Here is a 22,807-nt window from a genome sequence, read left to right as displayed (position 1 = left end):
TTAGCTATCCTAGGATACATACATAAGAGAAAATAATTTTATTGATCCAAACACAGAAGTCCTCCATCTTCAAACATTTAATTAAACCCCCTGCACTTGAAGTTGAGAACTTGGTAAAGCTTACAATCTCTGATACGGAAATGTAGTGTAACAATACATTCTACATTTCTTTCTTTTTTTCTTTTTCGGTTACAGATGAAGCAACTTGCAAAACATTCCTAAAACATGAAGCAAGAAGAATAGTATTTAAATGTAAATCATCATTATACCACTTTATCCATCAAAGTGGCTTCATTTCACGCTCTCTTCTGTTCATATCTTGCATCAAATATTAGATAAAGCAAAGGGTGTAGGAGAAACAAGTGCTTTTCACAGTCATTGCTCTTTGCAATGGGAGTGCTAAGGCGCCAGTATATCTCCTTTAGGAGCTTGGTTCGGTCCAATGGAGGACCACAGGCAGTATTCACCTTCCTTCTGGTTCCATGTTGTTTGACCCTGGATTTCAAAGCACCCCCTCTTATTGCAAATACTTCTTTCTTCTGGGCCTGGAATGCCCCAACTGACCGTTGTGCTAAAAAGTTTGACATGCCTCCAGATCTAAGCCTCTTCTCTGCAGTAGCAACCCCCCAAAAAGATGTCACAGGACAATTTATTACATTATTTTATGCTGATAGACTTGGTTACTACCCTCACATAGATGAAAGAACAGGCAAAAGTGTGCATGGAGGAATCCCCCAGATGGGATCCTTAAAAGAGCATTTGGACAAAGCTAAAAAAGACATTTCCCGTTACATGCCAATTGACAACGTGGGCTTGGCTGTCATTGACTGGGAAAACTGGAGGCCTATCTGGGCGAGAAACTGGAAACCAAAAGACATTTACAGGGATCAGTCTGTTGAGTCGGTTCTGCAACAAAATATACAACTTACCTTCACAGAGGCTGCCAAGATAGCGAAAGTGGATTTTGAAAAGGCAGCAAAGAGTTTCATGCAAGAGACTTTAAAACTGGGAAAATCACTTCGACCAAATCACTTATGGGGTTATTATCTTTTTCCTGATTGTTACAATCATAACTATAAACAACGTAGTTACAATGGAAGTTGCTTGGATATAGAGAAAAGAAGAAATGATGCACTCGACTGGTTGTGGAAGGAAAGCACTGCCCTTTTCCCATCCATTTATTTGAATAGCAAGTTAAAATCTTCTCCACAAGCTGCCCTCTTTGTTCGTAATCGTGTCCAGGAAGCCATTCGGATGTCTAAAGTAGCCAGTGATAAAAGTCCACTTCCAATTTTTGTATATGCCCGTCCGGTTTTCACTGATGTGTCTCTGCAATTCCTTTCTCAGGTAAGAAAATCAAGGTAAGAAGGCTATGTATGGAATATTGTCCACAAATGGTGTTTAGTGGAACTGAACATCATTTTTGAAGGCAGTGAAATTTAGTTTTTAATAACTTAGGAATATGCATTCAGGTAGTTCTGCATCATTATATAAATGTAAAATAACATTCATTTTTAATGTAATCATATAATTAATATCTTAGCAGGCATGGAGAATTGGGTAGTAAGACAATGTATTATCACAGTTCCTTTAATTTTTTTCTTTAACAGGCCAGCTCTCTTGCCAATAGAAGTAATTAAAATAATAGCAGAAAATCTGTATTTTTGTTATAGTAGGGCAGTGGTGGCATAAACGATAGAAATAAACAGTGGTGAAATACTTAATTATTGTTGGGTCAGGATTCTTGGCTTTGGTGTTACTGTCCTATAAATAACACTTCCCTTTTACTCCTCCTTGTTAACTCTTTCTATCACCTTTGCCAGGGTGACCTTGTGAATACAATTGGTGAGACCGTTGCTCTAGGTGCCTCTGGAATTATAATGTGGGGAAGTCTCAATTTAAGCCTAACCAGGGTAAGTTGAATTGATAGGAAATAAATGAAAACATTTCTACTTTTAATGTTTTTGAGGATTGCTGTGGGATTGAGTAATAAAATAAGCACTATGTTTGGCACAAAGTAGTAGGTGCTCAATTGATAGTGACTAAAACAATCTTTCATTTCTGTGGTTGTGTTTTTATGGCTATTTTCTAGTGAGGAAACAGAAATTTGGTGAGATTATCTGAAACTCTCTAGGCTAACGTGGCTAAAACGTAGCAAAAAAAGGAGTACAATCTTGAGTATAGTCCATAATAAGGAATTGTGTGGTGTTTGGTGTTTTTTCTACTATAGTGTGCTGTGTCACTTCTCAAAAGAGCTCAGCTAGTCAATATGCATTCACTCATTCTTTCATTCACCCAATTAATGTGTATTAAGCACTTAAATATTATTAATTGTTCAAAGTTTCCTTAAGGGAGAGGAAAACGAACCATTTTTTATTTTCCAAAGGTTATACTTAATAGTGTCCATTTTAAGTAAAATTTTAAGTTAAACTTGTTTTATCAGGAAAAAAATGTTTATTTTGTTCTGTATAAATTGTATTCACTTTCTCCTAAAGCATTTTCTTTACTTCAAAAAGCCTTTAACTATCAGGACCTAATCCTAATCCTTCCTTTATTTTCATCCTTTTTTAATTCTCTATATCAGGTCTTTATCCTTCACCTCAATCTTCTCAACTCAAAGTATGAGTAAAAGCTGTCACATGGGCACTGCTGAGTTGGAGCTGACCTTTTCCTTCTCTGATGGATGTGGAAATACTAATGACGCAGGTGCCATGGAGAATGTCTAATGAAGCTCTTGGCCCAGAGGTCTTATCCTAGAATCTACAGAGAACAGACCTTATACGCTAAGACCAGAAGAGATCTTTTGATATCTTGTCCTTCAGATAGACTAGCCATATTTGCCCTTAATTTATAAAGGCACTTAACTTTGTGAAATTTTTTTAACGTAATCTGAGCCCTCCTACCTATTTGGTAGATTCTATTATCTCTGGTTTGATCACCAGTAAAGGGAAATAATATAAACTATAAGTTCAGAAGAAGGTATATGCCTCTTTTGCAGAATCTTTTATACATCTGAAAATTATTTAAGAATTACATTTCTCCTAAGAATATTCCTAATTTTTATTAGTTGTATTCTCAAATCTATAAAATCCTTTCTCAAGGATCCTGTTAAGTCTACAATGGAACCATTTATAGGTTCCCCATACTATTTCCTTTCTTTAAAATTTTCAGAACTGAGAGCTCCACGTTTACTCTGTTGAGGAATGAATCAGGCATTCCCCAATTAGTCGGATGACATGATACACTATTTGTCACACTTTTTTTTAAATTGCACTTTAATGTTAGATTCACATTCTTCTCTACCGTGACTCTCAAATCAATTTCAGTATTATTCATACAGGGACAGTCCTTCAACTTTAATATGATGTTATCCTACTTAATGACACTGCCTTGAAATTGTTCCCCGTTGACTCTGTTCTATTTCTGCTACCTTCCCCAATTTATGTCTTTTTGCCTGTTAATTCTATCATTACTTCCCCTTTTTTCTATGTCATTTGAAATCAACAGAATCATGGATCACTTGTTGTGTTTCCTCTGGTTCACTGACAACTTGAGAAAATGGTAATTGCAGGTTTACTTGCAATGACTGAATTAATTTAAAACAATTGTTATCAAATGTAGGCAAACCATTTCCTTCCATTCCGTCTTATTAGACACAATGGTTTGACACAGCCAGCTTCTACTGGCTCCAGCTCATGAGACCTGATTGTTAAATATTCAGAGATCTTGTGAACAGTTTGTTAAACAAAGCCATTATTAAAATTTAAATTATAAAAGCTCAGAATAAAATTAAGTATGTTAAAAATAAAAGTAATAAATACTCAAAATATATCAATTATTTACTTTATTTTCCTATTATCTATACTTTTGAGGTTATTTACATCTATTGTATCTCTATAAGTGGAAATCATATTATGTAATGCTGTGCTACTTCATACCATACTACCATAATGGTAGGGTACTTGATGCCCAGTTCTGCACTCAGTGATGTTAGGCTGGTACCTTAAAATTGGCCGTGGTAGGAGTATTTACACCATGGGTATTGACAAATGCAATAAACCAGACTTTATCTCTCAGAGAGCCAGTTTTAGATCCTTTCAAAGACCGCAGCCTGTGTAGGCTGATGATTGTCAAAACATTCTCATCCTTTTACTCCTCTTCCTACCTAGTTCTTGTCTCTGTAGACAACTCCGGTGTCATCTGATCTTGGTATAAATTCTCCATACATCCCTGACACTGGTGATACTGTGTTGAAGAATACTGACAAAGCCCCTGCCTTCATGAAACTTATGTTAAAGTTGGAGGGATAGAAACAATACAAAACAACAAAAATACTTGATGTGATAAGTTCTATGCAGATAATTAAAATAGAGAGATGTGAGAAAGTAGATAGGGTTTGTCTAATTAAAGCTGCAATCTGAATAACAAGATGGAGTCAACCATGTTAAAAATGAGAGGAAAGAGCATTCCGGGCAGAGGGAACAGAAAGGACAGTTTGAAAGGAACCTGCCACCCTTGCGAAACAACTAGTACATCTGAGGCTGAGTGGATGAGGGAGAGCTGTACAAGGGGAAGGAGAGGTTACACCCCATCAGGCTGTATACAAGTTGAGAGAAGTCGAATTGTATTCTAAACACCATGTAAAGCTATTGAGCATTAAGAAGAGGTTTTCTATCATATTGCTACCATCAAAATTATAGCAAATAGTGGTTTAAACAGTAGAAAATTATCAGTTCAGTAATCTTACAGTTCAGCAGTTCAGAAGTCCAACATGGACCTTAATACACTAAAATCAAGAAGTCAGCAGAAAGACCCTCATTTGCCTATTTGGCTTGTCGGCAGAATTCATTTTCTTGTGTTTGTAGCATCAAGATCTCTATTTTCTGGCTGGCTGTGGCTAAGGCGATTTCCAGCTTGTAGAGGTCACCACATTCTTTGCGTTTTGGCCTTCTCTATCTTCAAAGCCAGCAACGCCAGGTTGAGTCTCCCTTACCTTTGAATTTGTCTTCCTTCATCCAACTCATTTCTAAAATCCAAGCTGAAAAAGTTTCTACATTCTTAAAGACTTGTGATTAGATTGAGCCCATCCAGGATAACCTCCCCATCTCAAGATCCATGCCCTTAATCACATCTGGAGAGTCCCTTTTGCCAAGGATAGTAACACAGTCACAGGTTCCATGGGCATCCTTGCAGGGCCCTTATTCTGCCTACCATCAATAGCATCATCTCAAGGAAGGTAACAAGAAATAGATTCAAGTGGAAGCTGCTGAGGTTCCTCAACTTGCCTGCTGACCTACCACCACCACTTCCTTTAATCTTAATGAAGGACGAGCATGGCCAACTCACTCAATGGAACTGTTGATGGTGAAAGAAAGCAACTACCTTCTATGTTTTGAAAAGCATAAAGTTTTATTGTTTTTTTTTAAGCATAAAGTTTTAGAAAGTATCACTTTCAAGATAAATCATTTTAGTTACTCATCACTCATACTCTGCCAAATGAGCGTATTTGTAAAAGAGCTGTCATAATTCACCCATACTTGAATTATACATAACATTTAATATAAAGTATACTTGGTTGAACCTGTTTGTTCTGAGCTAACAATTTAGAAACCACTTTTATCAATGCCTAAACTTGTCTGACAAATATGATACCTATTACATTTATTTACACTTCATATTATTTATACATTGAGGACTAACCAATGACATGCTGGGCCCTGTGCTTAGCACATTTACACACATTGTATCTTTTCATCTTCACAACAACCCTATGAAGTATGTGCTATAATTATCCTTATTTTATGATGATGAAGCTGAAGCATAGCCAGGATTTTTCTCCAAGGTTGCCCCAATAAGAAATTAAGACTTAGAAAGTGTAAGAGATTCCCAAGATCACACAGCTAGCCAGTAATGGAACTGAGACTCCAATCTGGGCAGATGGACTCCAGAGCCCAACCTCTAATCTCCCCGCCCCCACAGTACCATTCTGCCCCTTCCACATCCATTAGTTTATGAATTATTGAGGAAGAACAAGGTTAGGGTATATTAAACCTCAACTGGTCAATTACTTTGTGACACGAAATGGTATGTGAAACTTACTTACAAATGTCACCAAAAAAAAAAGTTGGAATAGTCTTGCTTGTTAAAGCAAAAAAGATAAAATATCTCCTACCTCTTACTCTTTTGTGTGTGCTTCTTTACAACGTGCTTAATGTAGTGAATTAATTCACATATGAACTAACTTCGATCTCAATAATCTGATCTTATAATTTTACAGCAATCTTGCATGAACCTAGGCAATTACATGAAGACTACACTGAATCCTTACTTAATCAATGTCACACTAGCAGCCAAAATGTGTAGCCAAGTGCTCTGCCAGGAGCGAGGGGTGTGTATAAGGAAATACTGGAATTCAAGCGACTATCTTCACCTGAACCCAATGCATTTTTCTATTCAAACTGGGAAAGGTGGGAAATACACAGTACCTGGGAAACCCACATTTGAAGACTTGCAACAATTTTCCAAAAACTTTTATTGCAGTTGTTATGCCAATGTCCGCTGTAAGAAGAGATTTGATATAAAAAACATTCATACTATTAATGTATGTATTGCTGAAGATGTTTGTGCCGATGGCTTTCTAAACTTACAACCCAGTGACCATTCTTCTAGCTGGAAAGAAATGTCTACTGCCACTTCCAGCAGCATCTCATCCTCCACACCAACTGCCACAGTGTCTCCATGAGTTCCTGGGAAAGATCCCCTTGGGTGCCTCAAAATCAGGTGTTCAGTGGAAGACCTCTCCAACAACACCCAAAGGGGCTGCTACAGGATTAACTGGAAAAACACTTCCAATCAGTTACATATTCAAAATAAGAAAAATGAAACCTATTAAAGTATAAATTCAGTGCTTATTAGATTTCCTGTCTACATGCTTTGTATTTTTATATTTTTTACATTTTTATATTTAAAAGTTTCGCTAGCTTAGATTTATTTTTAAGCAAGTGCTATTACCTATATATTTAAAGTTTCATATTTGAAATGTGAATCAAGTCATGGCCAAGACAGTATTTTAATATTTTGAGCAAAGACTGCTTTTTCATGATCAAATTGAAATTATTACTGATTGAGAAACAAAGAATTGTGACTAGCACATTTAATTTTCAAAATCACAGGGCAGTGTTATTACTAAATCCACTGATACTACTTAAGGCTTTTGTAAAGCACACTAAGAAGTGTGGACTTTACAAGGAAGATGCTCCCAAACTTGTGGACCTGCCTCATTTTTTCCCCCCATACATATATATCACAGCATGATATATTTCTCTATTTTTACTTCCCAATACATTCCCATAAGGTAAGCATCATATGGACAGGTGTTGGTCTGTTTTTCCTACTGCTGTATCCACAGTGTAATGAATAGCATCTGAGACTTAGTAGATGCCCACTAAATATTTGTTGGACAATAAAAGCCAATGGGGAGCCACTAAAGAATTTTAAGTGTGGGAGTTGTCACCACTTGGATCCTCTTGAACTGATGCTGCTGCCCTTTTCCTTAGTTCTGTCCTTCAGTCTTTGCTCCAATTACGATTCTACTGTCAAAGCCATGCTTTCATAAGTAGGCCACAAAAAGAGACAATTTGATAACGATCTGGAAAGGACACTACCTATGGACTAGTTTCCTTAGGATACATCAATAGCTGTCATGTGGTAGGATGGAGACAGCACGGCGAATTGGAAAAGGCATGGATTTTGGAGTTGGGCAGTTATAAAGGCAGATCCCAGCTTCCAACATTGACTAGCTACATGAACCTGAGAAAGTTAACTTGGCTCAGCTTCTATCCTAATAAAAAGGCAATAATATATACTTTTTAGGGTTCTTGAGAGTATTGAATAAAACAATACATGGAAAGCATTTGGCCTTAGAAATAACACAGTAAATGTCTGTGGAAAAGGGGTGGATATGTTTTTATTGGGTATGGAAGATGCTTGTATTGCTGTTGGTGGGTGGAACATCAAACAGTAGACTAACATCATGGCAGACTTGGCCACGAACCCTGTAAGAAAAGAGGCCACTACATAGAAAAAGAAACTTGGCAGGAATATTTTATGGAATACACAACTTTGTATATGCTTAGGTTTGTAGGGGTAAAGTTGTGTTTGCATTTAGATCAAGTATTTTTGCAGGGATCATGCTTGTATCTGAGGTACAAAGAGAATAGTACAGTATCCCTGCTCTTCATGAACTTGCACACTGATGGGGCTGCTAAGCATGTGAAGAGAAATTGTCCACAGAATGTGGCACATACATAAAGTATAAAAATTGAAGCGCTGTAAGAACACATGTTCATCTAATTAACACAGAGTACAAAAGGAACTGAGTAATTTAGTTTCAAAAGATATGAAATTAGTTTGTTACATGCAGATGGCATCTACAAACTCTCAAGTATCATACAAAACCTGTCTCCCTGATAGAGCAGAGGACTCAGTTCCAAAGTTTTTAGAGAGCATATATGTTTGAAAGTGAATTTGAAAGGAGAATAGATATACAGTAGACCACTGGATTTATTGTGTAGATATATTCAATACTGTGGGAAAAACAGACACTCATTAAGAGATGATGAAAAATGATTTAAGGGTATTTATTAAATAGTAATGAAGACATGAGAAGTGGTGTTAAAAAAAAAGTTCTTGGAAATGAACTTTGGATAAATATATCCACTTAGGAAAATTAATTGTTGAATTCTTAATCTATACAAACACTATGCTAACACAAAAATAACTAACAGGAAAATGACAACACACAGGAGTATACAGGACAAAAGGAAGAGCAGGAGGCCACGAAGCAAGAAATATTTCCAAAATGCTGACCTTTATTTGGTGGTGTAGTAGCAATAAAAGAAGTTAATTTCTCAAATTTCTTAATAAATTGGCTGCTGGAAAATTAACTGATCTTCAGAAGGTGTCTAACTGACTACTAAGAAGAACACAGTCAGGCACATACTACTATTGTGTGACTAGATATTTGAGGACTGTGAAGACATTTACTTGCCATGTAACTTCACACTGCAATGTTAAGAGTGATTTCTGGCCTGTAGTCTTCCTATCCCACTCCCAGATGAGCTTAGTGAAGGCACAACCATGTGCTGGGATCCTATGACAATAGCACAATTCCTGGCACAGAATAGCTGCTCAATACAAAGCTGAAAAGCCATAGCAATGACTACTGAATATAATTAACTTATAGTGACTTAAAGTGAATTTCATGTGTTTCTAATTCAGTTCGTTAGCTACCATGTAATGAATGCATCTTTTTTCTTTGTCAGAAAGATATCTATTTTGAAACACTTCATTTAAAATTATTTTTGACTTTGGAAATGCTCCCCGAGACTCTTCTCTGTTTCTTTGGATACATGTTGAAAATAATCCAACTCTTAAATTCCTGTTTAATAATAACAGTAATAATTATATTTTTTTATTTTCCGCATATTTGGATGTTTTGCCATCTTAAAACACCTTTCTGGCAGGTAAGGGATTACCCCTCCCAGGGCTAGGCACTTTTTAGAGATAGCAAAAGGCATGCTATTTGATATGAAAACTAACCAACCCGAGTCCTACTTCCTCTACCTGGCCTGTACACCCCAGGAGGCAATATTCCTCTGCCTTAATCATCCCAGGGCCAGGTACCAGGCAACTAGAGAGCATCTCTATAGTCCCTATGGGGTTCAGGACACACTACCCCAACATGGCACCTCGGTAATTGAATATTTCAAGCTGAAGGAGTTTTGAGAAAACAGCAGCAGCAGGAAGCTCACTTTAACTCCCTCACCTGCCCACCCCACCCTTCTCACCCAAAACAAACCATAAAAGCCTCATGTGAAAGGTGTCCTCTGTGGACCCAGAGGAAAGCAGCAGCTTTTTCTCTGAAGACAAAGGGATGCCAAGAAGACCCTAGCCAACAGGACTTGCTGTTTCCCCCCGTTTCCTACAATTACCTCATATTCCTTAACCTATCATATTTCTCTGCCACTGCCCACTCCTCATCCAACTTAGCATTAAAATACACAGGTCTGTTTTCTTGGGGGTCTTCATATTTTTAATGAAGGCTCACATAAAACTTAAATATAACTTTAAATGAAACCTCAACTTTCTCTAAATCTATTTTTAAATACTGTGGTAAAACTATAGATTTATTGAAGATTCACCTCCTCCATGAAAACAACCACCAACCTAGAGTTTCATTAACATCTGGGCATATTTACATCTAGTGACCCATGCATGTTTCTGCACACTTTTTTTGCTGATGGTTTTATACCTGCCTCTTTCCCAGTTCCCTTCCTTCATGCCCTCTATCTAAAGGGATGAAATCCTACTGGCATCTTCTTGTCCTAGATCCCACTAGCACTGCTTTATTTCACGGAGATGGCTGTAAACACATAATTGATCTCCTCTGCCTCTAATCTCACAACCCTCAATCCACCTTCTATAACAGAGTGCCTCCACCTTTCTTCTCAAACTTTCTAAAAGTCAAATCTGATCTCGTGGTTCCCTACTAACTAGCGTAATACTTCCTTAACTGCATCTTTCTCTTACATCAGTATTTATGAAATACACACTGTTACCTTAAGGGATTAGAGAAATGCTGTCCTGAAAGAGGTTAACTTAATTTAACCTTAACTCACAGAATATGGACCAAAGATTGAGGGAAAACCTATTAACATTTACAATGTGCTTCAGGATTACCCTATTAGAAAACAGTGGATTTCAGTAGTCGTTCTTAAACTGTAATATAAGTTAGAGCCTTGCATTAAGCTTGCTAAAAACAGAAATGCCCACGTGCCACCTCAGATCCACTGAATTTGAATATTATCTAGGAATCTGGCCTAGCCATATGCATTTGTAATAATCTCCCCAATGATTCCAAAGCATATCTAAACGTGAGCACCCAAGCAGAAACCTTCCTGCTCCATAACATACTATTAGTAGGGCCCCTGACCTCTCATCAAGCTGGGGGGTACAGTCAGCCCCCCAAATCTCTGGCTATGCAGGGCTGACTGCAAGGGACTTGCACAGCCGATGATGACTATACCTACTAATCTTAAATATTCAGGTGGTGGCCAAGCTTTTACTCACCCTTCTTTTGATCTCCCAAACCTTTATAAAAATAATAGCATATGTATCGTCCTTTTAATCCACACAACCACCCCACAAGACAGTATTCCTGTTTTAGAGATGAGAAAACCAATTCTATGACAGGGGACTTAAGGAACTTGTCCAAAGTGACCATGTGAGTTTAAACCCCTATTTGCTGATTACAAAGCCGGGATATTTTCCATTGTGACATGCAGCCTCTTACCCATCACTCTGAAGTACTAGTACTCTGCAGTTCACACATTTGTTTCTCTTTTTAGATACAGTAAGCTCCCTGAGGGCAGGCATCAACCCTGATTTTGACCTCAACACTTAGTTACTCAATACATATTTGTTGAGTGAAAGAAGAAATGAAACTCCTTGAGAACTGGGACTATAACTACTTCTGCATCATTTCACGAATTCTTAGATAGAGCTCTGAACACGTCTTGCTTAAAAAATTTGCTCTAAACTATAAATCTCATTGCTTTTTCTTTTAATGAGACAATGTATTTTAGTACTGTATAAAAAATGCATAGTCAGAAAAAGGTAAAAAAAAAGATAGTTTCAGAAAATTAACATTTTTTTCACTCTCCAATAATTGGAGACTTCAAATATTAAAGTTAATCTTTGCAACCATTTCATACCACAAGAGCAGGTAACAATAACAGTGTGGTTCTAAACCACAGAAATTCATTTTCTACTATCGCTGTATTCTCCCACATCTGTCATTTTTTTTGAAACCAGTCAACATTACAGGTAAACACAGAGCAATTAGTCAGTATACTTGCGTATAAATGTAATGTCCTTCCTGCCTAGAGTTAATGGGTCTGGTATGTAACAGAGAGTACAACTACTTCCTTTCTGATACACATTACACAGCAAAAGCAGTAAACCCAAAAAATTTTTAAAAAATTTTTTCATTTGCAGATAATGTCACTTTCAAAGTGCTGGACATTTTCCTAAGTTGAAAGTATGCAAAAACTAGTGCTGCTTTTAGAGTGTTATACTTTAATTATATCAGTTTCTGGTGAAAAAAAGAAGTTATTTCTTTAACACCACTTTTAAATAAACCAAAGCAAGGAAGAAAAAAACTCTTCTAACGCAACATGATGTAGTGGAAAGCACAACAGAGTGGGCATCAGCAGCCCTGGCTCTCTAGTTCTGGTTACCTTACTAAATGGCTGTGTGACTTAGGGCTCACCGGCTCAGTTGTCTCATTGGCTTAAAAAGTGGTGGGGGTAGTAGAGGCTTGACTATCTTTACAGTTGCTCCCAAAATTCTCATTTTAAGCCACCCCCTCATTTTATTCTTCTAATCAGGTCTAAGTTCTGAAACATGAAACACATCTGAACTGAATGTAATGATTCAATCTTCTACTGGACGGCACAGGATACAAAGGGTAAACCCTAGAAAGTTAACAATTAATCTGGTAACTTCCCAGAACCTGTCTAATCCTAACTTCGAAAACACGCAGGTGTAGTCTGGTAAAACACATTTAACACTACCAAGAAAAACTGTAAAAGGTACAAGCTCTGTTGACATTTCCCGGGGTTCCAGTGGCACCTACTCTGCAAGTGTTAAGCAGGAAAGCCCGGAGAAAGGGACCCAAACAGCGTTTCAACAATCTCACCCTCAGTTCAGCCCAGCCACCTCAGGAAGATGCAGCCTGACAAGGCCTACCCCACAGACCAGAACCTCCCCACCCCCAGAAGGGCCAGCAGCCGACGTAATGAATGCTTCCGTCAACAACACACATTCCCCTTCCCACAGCAGAACTGCTTGCTCCCAACCGGCCATCTGGGGTGGGAACAGGCCGCACAGCAGCAACCTCAGAGCCATTCTCAGACCCCAAAAGGCCACGAACTGCCGGAGACTGCGGTTCCCCTGCGCTTGCTTGTGGGGGAGCAGCATCTCCCACCAATGCAAAACAAAACAACCAAACACACACACAAAACCCCAAAACACCAAACCCAGAACACCAAAAAACAGTGGAGAAAAGAGAAAAAACCAGGCCCGGGAGACACTGCCGAGAAATACACCTCGTTTCTCTGCAATGGGGAGCAGTAGCCTTTCCTGCCCTCGCTCTGAACCCATGCACTCGACTTCATTCCCTCCTGAGACCCTCCACGGAGATTAAAAAACCACCTTACAGTCCGCTTCACTCACATCTAGCCTTCGGCCCCCGACCTACCCACTCCTGAGACCTCTGGCACTGTGAAGGAAGGTGCCCCCACATCAGGGCCGTAGGCGGAGACGCAAAGGCCAGCCCAGGGCCCAGCTACTGCGATCAAGCAGCTCGCGCAAGAAGAACTCCCCCCAGAGACCTGACAGCAGAGTCTGCACCAGCAGCAAGGGGCACGGGCCCGGGGCCGGCCGAGCCGGGCTCCAAGGCAGGCCTGCGGAGCTGACAAGTCCCTGCGCCCCGCGCAGCCCGCACCCGGGAAGCCGGGCCCGGGGGCCGACGCGGGGCCAGGGCCGGCGGGAGGCCCGGCCGGCAGCCCGCCCCTCCACGCGCCGCTCCCGCCTCCTTCCCCACTCCCACGTCCCGGCCCCCCTGCCCGGGCTCGGCAGGTAAGGTCGCGGGTGGCGGCGCGGGTCTCGGCCACTGACCACACATTTCTTGCCGAGGAAGGTGAAGAGGGACTCGTTCTCCTGCGGGGTGAGCAGCAGGGACCCCACGTTGGTGACCCTCCGCGGCGGCGGCGGCTGCTGCTGGCCGGAGCTCATGGCTTCGCCCGCGGGGCAGGGAGGCCAGGGCCGTCTCCTCCGGCGAGTGGACGAGCGCTCGTTCTCCTTCGCGGGGACAGGGGCGGGAGGAAGGGAGCTAGAGGCGCAGCATCTCGCCGCTCCTCCGGCGCGGGGAGGAGGCCTCGGAAGGAGGAGCCGACGGTGGGCCGCGCTGCCCAGGGGAGGCTCCCAGCTCCCGCCGGGGCAGGCTCCGGCCGGACGGTCGTTGTCCTCGCCCTCCGGCCACTGCGCTAAACTCCCAACTCCTCCTCCAACCCTCCTGCGGCGGCGGCGGCGGCGGCGGCCGCACAATCCAACATGGCAGCGGGGACGGGCGCGACCACAGGACGCAAGACGCGGGGGAGCGCGCCGGAAACGCGCGGCTGCGGGGCGGCCCCCGGAGGAACCCCCACCCCCCACGCCGCGGCGGCCTTCGCCGCTCCAGCCCGACGCCACGCCCCCTTCCGGCCGAGGCGCCGGCAGCGCCGTTGGATGCTGGGCTGCGGGTGCGACGCGGGCTCGGGCGTCTAGGCTTGTTCCTCGGGTGTCGCCGGGCGGCCGCAGAGGCCTGGAGAGAGGAGGCGGCTGGTCTCCGCGGCCGAGCTGTCCGTCCCTCTTCTGTGGACGCACACCTTTGCGGAGCGTCCGTGCAGACCCAGATCACTCTCCCCGGAAAGCTTATTTCTGGGGCGCGACAGCCTGACGTTCAATACCGCTTGTCAGAAAGGTCGGAATTTGGAGACTGAAAATGGGAGAAGGGACGCGCTCCTCGGTGCTCCTCGCCGGTGTCGTCAGAGCCGCAGGTGCCTACGGTTTCTCAGAGTTTGTCCAGACTGTGAGAGAGAGATCTTGCAGGTGGATGTTCCAAAAGAGCAAACGCACTTAGAAAAGATTTCTGCCGCCCGCTCGTGTGTTGTGTAGGATAAATGTATTTGTAACATTTTCCTAAGAGTCCACTACACATTTACCCCCCCCCCCCCGTTTTGTGAATTGAAGAATATTTTTCCCCCTTCTCGTCTTTTTCTTTCTCTCGAGCCCCAAAGACCTTCTTTTCTTTTTATGCAAAATGAATGTGCCTATTTAGGGATGTCACCTAGGAAAATACATCATCTGATTTTATCCTTAGGAGTAGTAAATCTCAGGAATTTTTTTTTTTTTTTGGTGTGCCTCAGAATATTGAAAGCTACGTAGGATAACCCCCTTTGTTCAGTAAATTAAATACTAGACAGCTGTCTTAACACCAAGTTTTGGAATATGTAAATGATAAATAATACCCACCACTGCTGTGAATTATAGAATAAGCATCTCCACTTTAAACAAATTAGCATTTATCGCATAAACTTTGCCATATGCTTGCTTATTAATTCAGTTAAAATTAAAAAGTCACCTATATTAAACTTAGGACATTTATCTTGTGCCAAGTAAAATTTGGTAAAACTGTTTGTTTTTAACATTTTTGAAAGCTCCCAGTACAAATCTTGGATATATTAAACAGATTGCTAAACCATTATCAATACCCTTTAAAAATATTATAAAAAATTAAAATGAAAGCTGCCATTAATGAAATTAGCTACATAGTAATAAATCTAAAAGGAAAAACAGATCATATAGTCTTAGGAGTCCTCACTTAAAAGATGGATATATAAAAGTTAATCTTGATTCATAATGTTAGGGAAAAAAGTGATTTTAAAAAACAGGCAAAAAAAAAGAATCAAGGTAAAAGTACCATAAAAGAAAAAAAAAAAAAAAAAAAAGGCAGCCTTTTTGTGAAATAATTAGGTTTAGAAAGGCAATAGTAGAAATATAAACCAGGAGTTGCCCCTGAATTTTAGCGCTAAGAAGATAAACCTAGAATTTAACTTAGTCAAACTCTGAATCAGTTTGACTCGTATCAAAAGTGAGGTTCCTATAAATTAAGGCCACAGTGACAGTGGAAAGCAATACAAAGACTTGAGGATGGAGCTGCAATATTTTCAGAGCTGTGAATCAGGATAGTAACAGAAGTATAGGCTTCAGATAGGCCTAAGTTGGAGTTCTTGTTCTGTCATTGTAATCTTATGGACTTTGGCCAAGTTGCTATTCTGAGTTTGTTTCCTGATCTATAAAATGAAAATACACTAAAACCATGGTTTGCGAGCATAATTCATTCTGGAAACATGTTTGTAATCCAAAGCACTTGCGTATCGAAGTGAATTTCCACATAAGAAATAATGGAAACTCAGATGATTCATTCCACAACCCCAGAATATTCATATAAAAATGATTACAATACAGTAACATAATACAAAATAATAAAGAAAATACAAAATATAAAGAAAAATAAACAAATTAACCTGAACTTACCTTTTAAAAGCTTCATGGCTGGTGTGAGGGAGGCAAGAGAGAGGAGGGTTATTGTGTAGGAGGACTTTCACTATCACTAATGGAATCACTGCTATCTATTGGCTCAATGGAATCTTTCTTTTCATGCAACTTTATCAAGGAATCTATCCAATGCCACTTGCTTTTGCCTCCTTTTGAGGTTTTTGTGGAAATGTGACATTGCATTGTCATTAAACATATTCATCGCTCACACTGCTACAGCCTTATTCACGTGGTGCTTTCCTACAGAATTCTGCACTGTTTCCCACATGTTACACATCTCCCTAATCTCATTTGAAGTGAGGGATTCCTCCACCTTTTTCTCCTCCTCCTCTGCAGGGGAGATCTCCTCCATAACCTCTCGCTCTTGCTCGTGATGCAGATCTGTCAGTTCATCGGTGGTCAGCTCCATTGGCTAAGTTGTGATCATGTGACATTTGGCATCATGTACTACTCGTTATTGCAAGACGTCATGTGTTTATCAAATTTAAATTTATTAGAAATGTTTGCTCATCTTGCGGAAAACTCACAGAACAAGTTACTCGCAATCCAAAGTTTTACTGTAATTTCTATTTAATAAAGGTGTAGGATACACAGAGATAATTAAACCTACTTCAAAGTTATAAAAATTACCAAGATAGCATGTGTAAAGTACCTGATAGGAGTGTTCACTCAAATACGATTTGTCCTGTCATTGACCATGGTTGTCTGTAGTCTGCTCTGCCTTCCCTTAGCTAATGGAACAAGCGTTGAGTTGAAATGTGTATTTTTATTTTTGTTGTATCTAAGCATGGTACTTCAAAAACTGTCCTTCATATTTGGGTCTCTATGGAACTCTTCAAATGTGTGGTAGTGAATTTGAGGCATAATTTCTTTGCTATCAGAATTTCTAGTTAGGCTGTATATTATGCCACATAGGTTACATGTGTCCCAGTATGCTGAAATTATAAAACTTTTTAGAACTATAAATGTAGAGACAGAATCATATTAGTTTCTAATTAATAAAAACTGAAAGATAGCAATTTTTATGCCAGAATGCCAGCCTTTAAACCTTGTAGACTACCAAACTGTTTTGAAGATGGGAGAGAGAGATGTGGAGAAGGACTGTGAAAAAAGAAGCTATAGGAGCATAGATGAATGGACAGTAGCTGTGAGTTGAAGAATCCATCCCATGCTGGGGACTACTGGGTTCCAGTCCTTTCACAACCTCTTGTTAGCCTAGACTCTTTACGTTTTAATTGATTTTTTTTTCTTTCAGGAAATTTTTGACATCTTATCTACTTCTAAATGCAATTTTCTGACTCTCTGCCCTCTGACTCTTTAGACATGAGGATGAAAAATTATCATGACCATAGGCTTTTGTCTCAAGCTAAAAGATTTAACATTTCCTCAAAATTTTAAGTATGATAGTTACTAACACTATATGGCCACTACCACTAGTCTCCACATACCTAATACATACCTTTATTCAAGAAATGATTTGAAGACCTATGTGTGTTACAGTTCCCATGAAACTGCTTACTGTTTTTTTTGTTTTTTGTTTGTTTGGTTGGTTAGTTGGTTGGTTGGCTTTTTGCCCCTGCTCTTTAACTTTAATGAATACTCAATAGTTCTCAGTTGGATTATTCCAGATGAGAGGGGGACAGCATTGGCTTCTTTATGATAATGTGCTCAAGGTTGGTGTACCCTATGGATAAGTAGGCAGTTTGGCTACTTGTGATGATTTGAAGATGCCATGAATCCCCATTTGTCACCTCACTGAAAGTATTGAGGTGAAGGATATGGACTCTTGTACCATATAATTTTTTGGTTGTTATTTTAATCAAGTTTGTTATTTCTATTTGATAATTTTATGTTCACTTTTTTTATTCTTTTCTACTTCAGGTTTATTAGTAGTTCATTTTCCATTTCAGAGTTGAAATCTAGGCTTATTTATTTTCTTTATTTTTTTAAATTGAGATATAATTAACGTATAACATTAGTTTCAGGTGTATAACATTCAGTATTTGTACATGTTGCAAATACATATAACTTTCAAAAATCAATCTTTAGCTTTATTAAAGGTGATACATTGACATAATTTCAAAAATAAAATGATACTACAAAGCTTCTAACAACAGCAAAACCCAGAAGGTCCATGCTTCCTTCTCTTCCCCCATTTGCTCCTACCAGAGTCATCCACTCTGAACTGCTTCTTTTGGTATTTACATTACGATATTTGGAGTCTTGTATGGCTTTAACGTTGTGGGGTTTATTTTCCCCTCAATGATTTCCTCAAAATTTCTTTTTTTTAATTGTTTCATTTCTTCCATATTCTTTAACAAATATAAAATTATCTCCTCACACTGTTTTCCATGTAATCAAATGCATCAGGAATCTACTAGATATACTTATGTTGTTTTTGTTTGTTTGTTTTAATCAGAGGCCTGTCTCCCAGGGCCCTTCAGCATCCTGTGTTAATGCAGACTGTTGCTCTCTTGACTACATGCCTGTTGTCTGGGATTTCCTTTCACCTCTTCTGTGTTGGGCCCTCTGATTCTTGGATCCTGTGTTAACTATCTTGGTTTTTCTCTTGCTTGGGTAGTATACAGTCCTTAGTGACTTCCCCCCTAGAAAAATATAGATAGCAAGTAAAACTTTTGAGATCTTGTACATCAGATGTCTTATTCTAATCTCACAAATGGCTGATAGTTTAACAGGGTCTACACTTCTGATCCAAGGCACATATATGAATATTTTTCATGAGGTACAAAGATAGCCATACATGCTCTGAAATCAAATCAAGAAAACTTAGAGTCCTCACAAACTCTGCCACACAGTACTAAGTATGTGATATTCTGAGAGCCTTTGGAGAGAAAATACAGAAAGAGAAAATACAGTCTGCAGAAATCAACAACAACCAACTGGGAGCAGTTAGAGGGGCTGTGGCTAACAGCAGTGGGCAGGAATAGCCTCCACCTTAGATGACCAGCAAACTAATGCAAGTCCAGAGCAGGAAATGATTTTTTTTTTTCCTAAGCAGAGGTAGGTATCCAGCGTCCCAGTCTGAGAGGAGAAATATAGGGTATATTGTTACGGATTTGCGGGAGTAATGGTTATTAGCTTAATACAGTTGCCAGAACAGTAAATCAAGATTGACTTGGTCTGGGAAAGCAACTCTGAAAGAAAATACTGGAGTGAAAACAAGAAGCAGAACAAAATGCAGTAGACTGGCCATCCCTAAGGTCCTGGGGAGATAGACCAGTAGTTCTCAAAATGTGCTTCCCCCGACCAGTAGCATCACTTGGGAACTCGTCAGAAATGCAAGATCTCAGGCACCACGTTGAACCAGAAACTGAATCAGAAATGCTGGGGATGGGCCTCATCAGTCTATGATTCAAAGAGCCTTCCTGGCAATTTTGATGGACGGACCTTCATGAGGACGTCCAGAGGATTAAATGTACCTGCACTGACAACCACCTTCCTCCCCTCCCCAGCATATGACACATAGCATTATATGTCAGACTGTATCTGAATTCCATTCCTTTTTTGGGAGAGAATTATAAAAACCACTGGGATATATTCCTGTCAGTTTGAGGCCTAGACAGTGTAGACTCTGTAGACACAATATCTTCATTATTCACATCTGGCAAAACAGCTGCTAGGGCAGAGAGATTAGCTGTTCTAATCTGAGTTCTGATATTAACTAGCCATGTAATCTTAGTAAAGTTGCTCAACTTCTGTATGCTTCTTACTGCTTTGTGAAATGAAGGGAATGAATTAATGATTCCTAAGGTCCTTTTCAACTTAAAATTGAATAGTCAGTCTCATGGGAAGAGACATCCAGCTTTTTAAAAAGTAATGAGTAAAAAGGCAGTGCAAAAGAGAAGATAAACAATATTTTTTTTTCATTATTACAAACAACCTTTTGGTGGTATAAAAATGAAGCTGTAAGCCTAATTATAAGCCTGCATCTAAGAGAGGGTGATAAGAATTACAATCCCATGAGCATAAATATCCTACTTTTAATTACCTCAGTAGAAAGGAATGGGTAGTTTGTAACCATGGTTTCATGGAATTCTCTCTCTAATATGTATCATTTATATTCAAAACAAGATTGTGTAATACTAAATAATTGTTAAATCAGTCATGCCTCTCAATTCCTCATGGCTCAGAAGTTAATATTAGGTTTTTTGTTTGTTTGTTTGTTTTAAGTAGTTGAGGAAAAACATTGAACACTCAAATAACTTAGCCAAAGTCAGTGGTCATGTTAGAATAAGTTCCTTATTCTTTGTTGGGAATCAAGGGACCTTAGCAATTATTAGTTCAAACTCCTCATTCACCAGTGCCTAAAAATGGAAAAGGCAAAAAAGTGTAAGAGAATATGTGGATATATTTGGTTTGTTATTTAGCAACTGCTATTGATTAAATGTGTCTGAAAATGTCATTGATAGGCAGCATAATATAATCAAAATAATGCAGTCATTATAGTCGGACAGACCTAGGTGAAGGCCAACTCTACAGTGGTCATATTATTTCACTGTATCTCAGTTTTCTCATCTGTAAAATGGAGATCATACCTATCTCATGAGATTGTTGCAGGGAGTAAAATTGAAATAATATATATAACAGCAGGGCTAAATATCTAATCTCATCTGGCCAACAAATTTGTTTCCAGAGATCTGGGGGTCATACATTCTAGATGTTAGTACATGCTAACTGCATAAACTAAGGACATATAAATGCGAGGAATGCAGGGTGGCCATACTCTGCTGTGTTCATGAAAGAAGAGAAGGCAATTTGCAGAGAGAAATCAGAATGAAGCAGACTTAAAGAAAGAAACAAAGATGGGAGATCACGTGATCTCTAGAGAGGCAGATAAAAGGAAGAGAAGCCTGCATCCCTGCTAGCTTTCCAGTTCCTAGTTGAGGCCCAGTATCAGTTCTTCTTCCTGGATTCTCCATTGTCCTATATCAATTCCTTTTCTTTGGTTTATTCCAGAGTTTTCTGAAAGTGCAACTCAGATGGCACGCAAACCCACAATCTTCCAACTGAAAACCATAACTCATCTCAGGACTTAATGAAGCTCAGTTTCTTCATGTCTTGGCACAGAAGGAATTCAGCAAGAGGGAAAGTGATAGGTAAGAAGTCGATTTATTAAAATAGGATGCTTGTAAAGGATTCAGGCGGGCTGGCAAGAGGGCTCTGCCCCGAGAACTAAATGGGCTGCATTTTTATAATCAAAGGAAAAGTGGGGAGGGGGAGAAGACCATCTTCTTGAAAAGATGTTGCAGGAAAATGGAGCACTAGGGGATGGTTATATCCCAGGTCTCGGGTGAGTCCCTGGGACAGCCCTCCAAATGAGGGTCCTTGGCTTCGTGCAGGAAAGAATTCAAGAACGAGGCGTAGTAAAGTGAAAGCAGGTTTATTTGGAGAGATATTCATTCCATATGCAGAATGGTGTCCCTCTCAGAAAGTGAGACGGCCCTGGGAGATACACACTCCACAGATAGAATGTGGACCTTCTCAGAAGGTGAGAAACGCCCTAGGCTGCAGGGGCAGTTTTTATGGGCTGGGTAATTCCATAGGCTAAGGAGTGGGAGGATTATTCCAATTCTTTTGGAGGAGGGGTGGGGATTTGTAGGAATTGGGCCACCGCCCATTTTTTGGCCTTTGATGATTGGCCTCAGAATGGTCATAGCACCTGTAGGTGTGTCGTTTAGCATGTTAATGTGTTACAGTGAGTGTGTAATGAGGCTCAAGGTCTACTGGAAGTCAAATCTCCCACCATGTTGGGATTAGTTGGTTTCAACCAGTTTGTCCTATCCTCAAGGGCTGTGTCATTCTTTTAATGGTTGTGGCCTGCCCCCTTCCCTCCTGCCTCCTGTCTATTACCTGCAACTAAAAGATCCTTGACTAAGATAACATTTTAAACTAATTTGAGCAAGTTGTTTTAAAATTAAGTTACATATTTTCTTTCTCACATTTCCATTTTTCCTCCTTTAAGATGGTTAGGAAGATAAAGACAGTGGAATACTGGTACTTCTTTTTCACCTGGATACTCTTTGTACTGAAACCTTGTATGTTTACATTATGTTCAATTAGTCTAGGATGCTGAAGCAAAGAAACAGGGAAGCTCTAATAAGCATCAAAACTGACTTGGTATGATGACTCATCTACAGAATGATGGTGTCTCTATGTGCACCCAGATTATAATGTTCTGACACAAGTAGGAAGAATGTGTCTCCCTGTCACAGATTCCTGCTTTCATGCAGGTTCCTACAAATTGCAGTCTTATCTTCCTCAGGCTCTCCAAGCACCACTGGATTTAGTCTAGATCTATAGCTCCAATTGATAAGCTCCTTAAAGCCAGCATGCATGAATTCAAACTCATGATCTTTGTTGCAAATCTTTCTCCTTCCAGTGTTTTCTTGTCTTAGTGAATAACACTGCTGTGTACTTTTTTCCAGTTGGAAACTTCAAAACCATCCTGTCCTCCTGTCCCTCACACTGTCCCTGTCCTCTCATCTCTGGTCTCTATAGCGTATCAATTTTACCTCCTATTCACTCTCTATCATCACCTCTTTTTCATCTCTTCTGCCCATGTCCC

The 22,807-nt window shown here is 39.9% G+C and overlaps 1 protein-coding gene and 1 long non-coding RNA gene across 2 annotated transcripts in view; both read left to right on the top strand.

Annotated features, from left to right (window-relative positions):
- Positions 1-347: 347 nt before the first annotated feature.
- On the top strand, positions 348-6,892 carry LOC130852454 (hyaluronidase PH-20-like). The gene is given in 3 exon segments (XM_057733501.1): positions 348-1,347; positions 1,824-1,913; positions 6,278-6,892. Coding segments are annotated over 3 exon segments (1,662 nt in total). The 5' UTR covers positions 348-390.
- Positions 6,893-14,370: 7,478 nt separating this feature from the next.
- LOC130851629 (uncharacterized) overlaps positions 14,371-22,807 on the top strand; it is a 45,344-nt gene continuing 36,907 nt past the window's right edge. Inside the window, exons 1-2 of the long non-coding RNA XR_009053235.1 lie at positions 14,371-14,660; positions 21,199-21,338. This is a non-coding gene — a long non-coding RNA (uncharacterized LOC130851629). The remainder of the gene's footprint in view (positions 14,661-21,198; positions 21,339-22,807) is intronic.

This window comes from Hippopotamus amphibius, chromosome 4 (genome assembly GCF_030028045.1).
Source record: "Hippopotamus amphibius kiboko isolate mHipAmp2 chromosome 4, mHipAmp2.hap2, whole genome shotgun sequence".
Classification (NCBI taxonomy): domain Eukaryota; kingdom Metazoa; phylum Chordata; class Mammalia; order Artiodactyla; family Hippopotamidae; genus Hippopotamus; species Hippopotamus amphibius.
This window is presented reverse-complemented; position numbering and strand designations above follow the sequence as displayed.